The sequence below is a fragment of the Maylandia zebra genome, linkage group LG14 (assembly GCF_041146795.1).
Source record: "Maylandia zebra isolate NMK-2024a linkage group LG14, Mzebra_GT3a, whole genome shotgun sequence".
Classification (NCBI taxonomy): Eukaryota; Metazoa; Chordata; class Actinopteri; order Cichliformes; family Cichlidae; genus Maylandia; species Maylandia zebra.
In genome coordinates this window covers 308,860-316,551 of record NC_135180.1, presented here as the reverse complement: position 1 = coordinate 316,551, position 7,692 = coordinate 308,860, and the positions used below count along the sequence as shown (strand labels likewise).

Genomic DNA, 7,692 nt, shown 5'->3' with positions numbered 1-7,692 from the left:
CATTTCAATTATTTATTTTTACCAGTGAAACCAATATAACATCTCCACATTCACAAATATACATTTCTGACATTCAAAAACAAAACAAAAACAAATCAGCGACCAATATAGCCGCCTTTCTTTGCAAGGACACTCAAAAGCCTGCCATCCATGGATGAAAGTGTGCCAGCTTGCTTTGTGCCTGAATTTCTGGCCTCTCTACACTGGCTTCCAATTCCAATAGGATCCATTGTAAAATCCTTACAATGGCACCTGTATATTTGTCCGATTTGCCGAAGCCCCATGTCCCCCCGTTCACTCTGGTCAGCTGAGCAGCTGTTCTGAAATCACGGCTGAAACTTAGAGGAGACTGAGCTTTCTTTATTGTTGCTCTGAAGCTTTGGAATGATCTTCCTCTTCACATTAGGCCGTCTACATTTTTTTTTCAATTCAATTTTATTTATATAGCGCCAGATCACAACAAAAGTTGCCTCAAGGCGCTTCATAGATACAGAGAAAAACCCAACAATCATATGACCCCCTATGAGCAAGCACTTTGGCAACAGTGGGAAGGAAAAACTCCCTTTTAACAGGAAGAAACCTCCGGCAGAACCAGGCTCAGGGAGGGGCGGGGCCATCTGCTGTGATTGGTTGGGGTGAGAGAAGGAAGACAGGATAAAGACATGCTGTGGAAGAGAGACAGAGGTTAATAACAGATATGATTCAATGCAGAGAGGTCTGTTAACACATAGTGAGTGAGAAAGGTGACTGGAAAGGAAAAACTCAATGCATCATGGGAATCCCCCGGCAGCCTACGTCTATTGCAGCATAACTAAGGGAGGATTCAGGGTCACCTGGTCCAGCCCTAACTATATGCTTTAGCAAAAAGGAAAGTTTGAAGCCTAATCTTGAAAGTAGAGATAGTGTCTGTCTCCTGAATCCAAACTGGAAGCTGGTTCCACAGAAGAGGGGCCTGAAAACTGAAGGCTCTCCCTCCCATTCTACTTTTAAATACTCTAGGAACAACAAGTAGGCCTGCAGAGCGAGAGCGAAGTGCTCTAATAGGGTGATATGGTACTACAAGGTCATTAAGATAAGATGGGGCCTGATTATTTAAGACCTTGTATGTGAGGAGCAGGATTTTGAATTCAATTCTGGACTTAACAGGAAGCCAAAACAGGAGAAATCTGCTCTCTCTTTCTAGTCCCTGTCAGGACTCTTGCTGCAGCATTTTGGATTAACTGAAGATTTTTCAGTGAGTTTTTTGGACATCCTGATAATAATGAATTACAGTCGTCCAGCCTGGAAGTAATAAATGCATGAACTAGTTTTTCAGCGTCACTCTGAGACAGGATATTTCTAATTTTAGAGATGTTGCACAAATGGAAGAAAGCATATTTGTTTAATATGAGCGTTGTAGGACATGTCCTGGTCAAAAATGACAGTTTAGGAAAACTTTAAGGCTACATAGTCTTTCTCTTTTTGCACCACTTACTAGAAACCATATGTTCCCTCCCTCCTTGCCAGGTGGAGGCTTTCATTTCTGGTGTGTTTTTTAAAAAAGAAAAAGGTATTCTGCACTTTTAAAAGGGGCACACCAAAGTGCTTCAGAGTAAGGAATAATGGTAAATGATTACACATAATAATAAGTAACACAAGTCGCAACAATAGTCGTCCCAAGCTGCTTTATATCGTAAGGTAGACTCTTCAGTAATACATACAGAGAATAACCCAACAATCATTTTTGTTTAAAACTCTCTTTTAACAGGAAGAAACCTCCAGCAGAACCAGGCTCTAGAGGGGCGGCCCCTTCATGTTCATAATGGATTACAGAAGTTGTGCATGTTAAACTGCAAAAGATGAGATGCTCCCTCAAAGGACCAACGTCCGGCTTCTACACCATTTCTGACATTTATTGAGAAATGGAAAGATGAACAATAGCTGCCTCTGCACAATTGGCTGCATGTGCATGTCTATAAATGTCAATTTTTTTGTCAACCTGCCTTGGTCAAATCCCCGCCCCTTCTTCAGTTTTAATCTGGCAGATGGGAGGGTGGGGTTTCAGTTTATATGTAGTATGCTCTTTTGCTTGTATGTTTGATTTGTTGTTGTGATTGTATAAAAATCAATAAAGAGACCTTGATTGCCACTGGCAGCCATGCATGCCTGAGCCATCTCTCTGCCTCTGCCGTGTTTTACAGATGATGTTGTATGCTTTGGATCATGAGCTGTTCCACACGTTCTCCATACTTTTTTCCAAAACTGTGTTGGCCTTTTTAGATGTTTTCCAAGTCTAGTCTAACCTTTCCATTCTTGAGGTTCATGAGTGGCTTGCATCTTGCAGTGAAACCTTTGTATTTACTTTCATACGTCGACCTCCTGCAGAGTGTTGCTCGATGTTTGGCTGTTGTGAAAGGGTTTTTTATATCCATGGACATTCTTAACAGTACTGTCAGGGACAGCTCTCCCCTTTGACCACATGTTGTCTGTTCACGGCTAACTGTTTTTCATGCATGCGCCACCAAGGAATAGCCCGCACCTGCTAATAAAATAGGCCTTAAGTCAATTGTCCTATTATTATTATTTTGGTCCATTTAAAAAGAGTGGCACATGTTAAGGAGCTGGAACTCCTAAACCCTTTAGCCAATTAAATTTGGATACCCTCAAATAAAAGCTGAAAGTCGACTTGTGTCAGTGTCCAAATATATATGGACCTAACAGTACCTTGGCTTCATTTGAAGCTGGTGATTTCTAAGGACTCAGGCCTGCTGGACATCATTGAAAACCTTGCCGTTAGTCCAAAGATTTATCACATGGTAGACTGATAAGGCACAAATTTCCCTTCCTATTAGTACATATCCTTCCCCTCTACCGTTACCTATCTTCTTCCTTGCACATCCATGTACTCTCCCTCTGATGCCTTCCATTATTGTTGACAACACTTTCCTCATATTAGATTAAATGTGAGCATGTCTACAACAAAGTCACTACCTTTCTGTACAGCTGGTGTTTGAGTTTAGCCAGTTCACAGATGTAGTTAACTGAAAGACAAGTTAGTGTGTGTGTGTGTGTGTGTGTGTGTGTGTGTGTGTGTGTGTGTGTGTGTGTGTGTGTGTGTGTGTGCTCCTGGGGTTGGATGATTTACTGGACAGCAGGCTCTTAATTGAATAAGCAGGTGAGCGCAGTAGTCCAGTCCTGTTTCTTTCAGTTAAGAAGGTAAAGCCTTACCTCCTGGCTAACATCTTTGAACGTGTCATTCACCTTTTCCTTACTTGTAGATTGGACTACTGCAATTCATTGTATTTTGGTCTCGACCAGGCCTTCATCCATTGTCTTCAGATGGTCCAAAATGCAGCTGCTCGCCTGCTAACTGGTACCAAACGGAGAGAGCTTATAACCCCAGTTTTAGCTTCTCTACACTGGCTTCCTGTCTCCTACAGGATCCAATTTAAAGTTTTACTTTCTGTTTTTAAGTCGCATAATGCCCGAGCCCCTTCTTACCTGTCTGGGCTCCTTTTTGTTTATGCTCCAGGAAAAACTACGAGGTGTAGCTCAAAACTAATGCTGTCCATCCCACGGACTAGTCTCACATCTCGTGGCGATAGAGCCGTGTCTGTGGCAGGTCCCAGACTCTGGAATGGTCTCCCCCTAAATATTAGATCGTCTTAGTTATTGTTTTAATTCTTTGATTGTCCTATCATTGTTTCATATTGTTATTATTGTTCTACACTTTTTCCTTTTAATGGCATTTTTATATTGTTAAACACTTTGTGCAGCATCGTCTGTGTGGAAATGTGCTATATAAATAAATTTGACCTTGACCTTTGACCTTAAACTCCAGCTGACAGCCACCTCGCCCCTCTCCTTGACTCCGCTACTGTCAGGGTCCTGGGTCTGAGCGACCCAGGATCCCTGAGCAGTTATGAATTATATTATTAGTATTATTATATGCATTTTGGTTTTGCTTCCCTTCTCTGTGCTTGTGTATATATGTGTGTGTGTGTGTGTGGCTGAGCACCTGTTTATAGGCGGCGTCAGGCCTGGAGGGTGTGGTCCTGCAAGGGGACTGGCCACACCCGAAGCCACACACCTGCTGCTGATCAGGCCTCATCGGGGGAGCTACTTAAGAGAGTCTTGGAGCTCCCACCGACGCGGGATCATTGCTTGAGACTCCATGTTAGTCACCCTGTCTAAGTTTAGTCAGAAAGTGTATGCCTGCCATTTCTGAGTGTCCTGACAGCTGCGCTATTGTTTCCCGCAGGAAGAGCGTGGAAGGCACAGAGAGCAGCGAGCACCGGGGGGTGCTGACACGGGAGCAGAGAGCACACGGACTATTCACGGGAGACACGACACGGGAGTCTGGGAGAACACGGGGATTTATTGTTACGTTGTTTTCACTCTGTAAATAAACACTGTTTGTACATAGAGCACCGCGCCTGGGTCTTCCTTCCCCACTCCTTCCACGGTGTGCCATGCCATACCGTGACAGCTACCAACAACAAAGTGCCAGTTGGTTCTCTGTAGTTGAGCTTTTGTGTGGAAAACCTGAGCTGCAGTGTTTTTGGAAGGTGTGAGCTGTCAGTAACTGAAACATCTTGTGCGAAGAGCACCTTCTGAAAATAGTTGTATAACCATTGCTTGTAATTTAGTTTTCATTGTATATACTGAGCACTGCAGCAGATTCAGTAGGAGTGAGAAGGCCTTTTTTGTTGAACCCTTTCCCCCATGTTTTTATAGGAGAGTAGGTTAGAAATGGTCTTGTTTGCTTTTGTTTTAATAGGGAAGCTTTTTGTTGTCTGTTGTGTTGTTGGTGGGTTTTTTTTTTTTTTTTTCACGGCTCACGTCTGAAGTAAATAATTTGCTGCTAGCTCCTTCAATTACCTTATTGCTGGCATTTCTTAGGAGTGGTTGGAGTGGGAAGTTGCAGCTTCATGTTCAGTCCCTGTTACCCCTGTGCCGGGTCGTAACAGAAAGAGCAAGAATGTAGTCCAGTGTCTGCAGATGTATCTTTGGTGTATAAAAAGTGTGAGCTGACAGCCTGATTATAGTTGTGCACGTCTGGGCACAACTATAATCAGGTGTTGTGTTACTCCTGTGCGTTACAGGTCAAAGTTACACTAACTGAGGAGTACTTTTGCTGTCATGTTGACAATGACAGGCTGCCTCCCAGTGGCCCCTAGAAATACTGCTTTACAAGGAGAGAATGCTGCAGGAAACCTGGAGCAGCCACAGATGTGCACATGCTGCAGAGTAAGAACTAGTTCCTGATGCAGTTTTTGGTTTTTCTGTGATATTTACTCATAAAAAATGGCTGTGATCATAAGAGACAATTTAAGGACTGCTTAGTGTTATACAAAGTGGTTTTCGCCACAGTGTTGTGGTGTAGGCATTCAGTTAGCAAGTTAGAAAGGTTGCTGCTTGAGTGTAGCCAAACAGACTGTGACAGAAATAGCATGTAGTGTCTAAAAATCCAAGTCAAGCCTGCTGAACTCTCTGTAGTCACCGCCTGCAGCAAGGCAGCTGTTAATTATTACCATCATAATCCTTTAATATTGCAAAAGGTAATGAACAAGACATTACTGACAAAGTAGTCCTGCTTTGAATTACTTTCAACTTTTGATTTACTAATGTACAATTTTTTTCTTTCAAAATTTTGCAAAAGTGTGAATGACTGCTGAAAACACGTATCAGCAAATGTTTTAGACGTAACACATTTAAACCCATCTGGAAAGACAAATTTCACTCCAGCTGTTACTACAGGGTAGAAAGAGGGCAGACGGCAAAGACGAGCAGCTGCAGAAATCCTGATGAAAATGTAGAGACAGAAAGAACTCTTAAACAAAACAGAGGTTTGTTAAAATGTCATGCATTTATTCACTGTTGATTGACAACACAATGTCTGATTTTGGTGTAAAGGTGAGATAGGTCAGGATATTGTTCGACTCGGTCTGGTTGGGTGAGGGTTAAACTCCACACAAAAAGAAGCAATTTTTACCCTCAGTAAATATGAAGCAACTATTTTGAGTCATGAAACTGAAAAATATCACATCAAATTTTTTTTAGTTCAAATCCTTCATCTTTAATGAAATTGTAACAGTTAAGCCTTAATCTGAACATACTACATAGTACGTGGAAAATTCACATGTGGTTAAAGTTTTAGTACGAGTGGAATGTGGTCAAACTGACTCCCCGCGCCCCTGCTCTCCTTTGGGAAAACCTCACTTATCACACTCACACTCTCTGCTTATTCCTGGTGATAACGAAGAGGAGGCACTTGTGAAATGAGCATTTGGACAACAATCCAGGTGTGTTTCTATGCCTGTGAGAGCTGTGGCGACAGGATGAAATTAGCTACAGGTGCCTCCATCACTGGCAGGGAGCACGTCTGCTTGCACAGGTTCAGCTCTCAGCCTGACTATTAAGACATAACCAATAATATATGACAATTAACACCTGACTATTAGGTATGTCAGTGAAGAAGAAAGGAATGAGAGTGGAAACAGGAAAACACAAAAGCTGAGGCATCTGCCCCCCTAATGTACAGACCTATACACATTGCACTGTCTGTATTTGATTTTTGCACGTGTAGCTTTGGGAGATTAAAGACTTGAGCACTTTGACATTTCCTCCTTCTCCTCCCGAGACTTGCCGTTGGTCACGTCAGCAGACGTGCTTTGGTGCATCGGTGACGTGCTCTTCTGGTGGCCTCACAGCTTGGAGATAGGTGGTCTCATTCTGGCTGCTGCTCAAGCTGCTGTTCCTGAAGGTGGCCATAGGGGGGGCTACCTTCACACCTTTCAGAGTCATTGAGCCATCTATGGCTTTACGGAGCTAGATGAAGAAAGAAGGCAGGAATTGTTCAATTCCAGGTGAGTAACATCCCAATAAAGTTGTTTGAGCCATGCAAACACAAACATAACTCAAGGCTTTAAGCTCATAACAAATTTCCCACGTGTGGGACTAATAAAGGTTATCTTATCTTATTATTTTGGATTGCAGTTTAATTTATATGGTGCCAGATCACCACCATAGTCATATAGCATTAAAGGGAGAAAGAGGTGGTGACAGTAGAGAGAAAGAAACAACGTAGTAGTAGTGCCAGTTGCACGACCTGCTTTTTAAGGCTCAGAGTTTCTCATGCCTGAAGACTTTATATGTACAGCACATAAAAATTCATATCTAATAAAAGCAATGATGTATACATTTTATGTGCATATTAATCTATTATCCCCGCATTAAAGGAACATATGTAATGTGTTGTTCTGTCAGTACATAATAAGAATGCTTTTTTTTCAGCTGTATAATTTCTTTATTAAAAAGGGTGTACCTCAATGTTTTGGTCTTTCAGAGCTTTTCCTTTAATTGGCTTCTTTTAAATATGGGATGTTTTGGCTGTTGTGAGTAAAAGTGCTGCAGATCCTGTCAATGTGCTCTGAGAGTTTAGCCGTCCGTCGATCAGAGATGTGACAGTGTCTGTGTGAGAGACGGGCAGACTGGGAGAGGATGGGTTTATCTGCCCTGACTGGGTTTGTGTTTTTTCTTGCTGTTGGACAGAGGTGGGACATAATTCTCTCACCCCAACCGGTCGCAGCAGATGGCCCCGCCCCTCCCTGAGCCTGTTCTGCCGGAGGTTTCTTCCTGTTAAAAGGGCGTTTTTCCTTCCCACTGTCGCCAAAGTTCTTCCTCATAGGGGGTCATATGATTGTTTTTCTC

At 42.6% G+C, this 7,692-nt stretch overlaps 1 protein-coding gene across 1 annotated transcript in view; it reads right to left on the bottom strand.

Annotated features, from left to right (window-relative positions):
* Window positions 1-5,835: 5,835 nt before the first annotated feature.
* LOC101483227 (chloride channel protein 2) overlaps window positions 5,836-7,692 on the bottom strand; it is a 70,695-nt gene continuing 68,838 nt past the window's right edge. Inside the window, exon 23 of the mRNA XM_076892065.1 lies at window positions 5,836-6,810. Within this exon, the coding sequence (XP_076748180.1) occupies window positions 6,640-6,810 (171 nt within the window). The 3' untranslated portion in view covers window positions 5,836-6,639. The remainder of the gene's footprint in view (window positions 6,811-7,692) is intronic.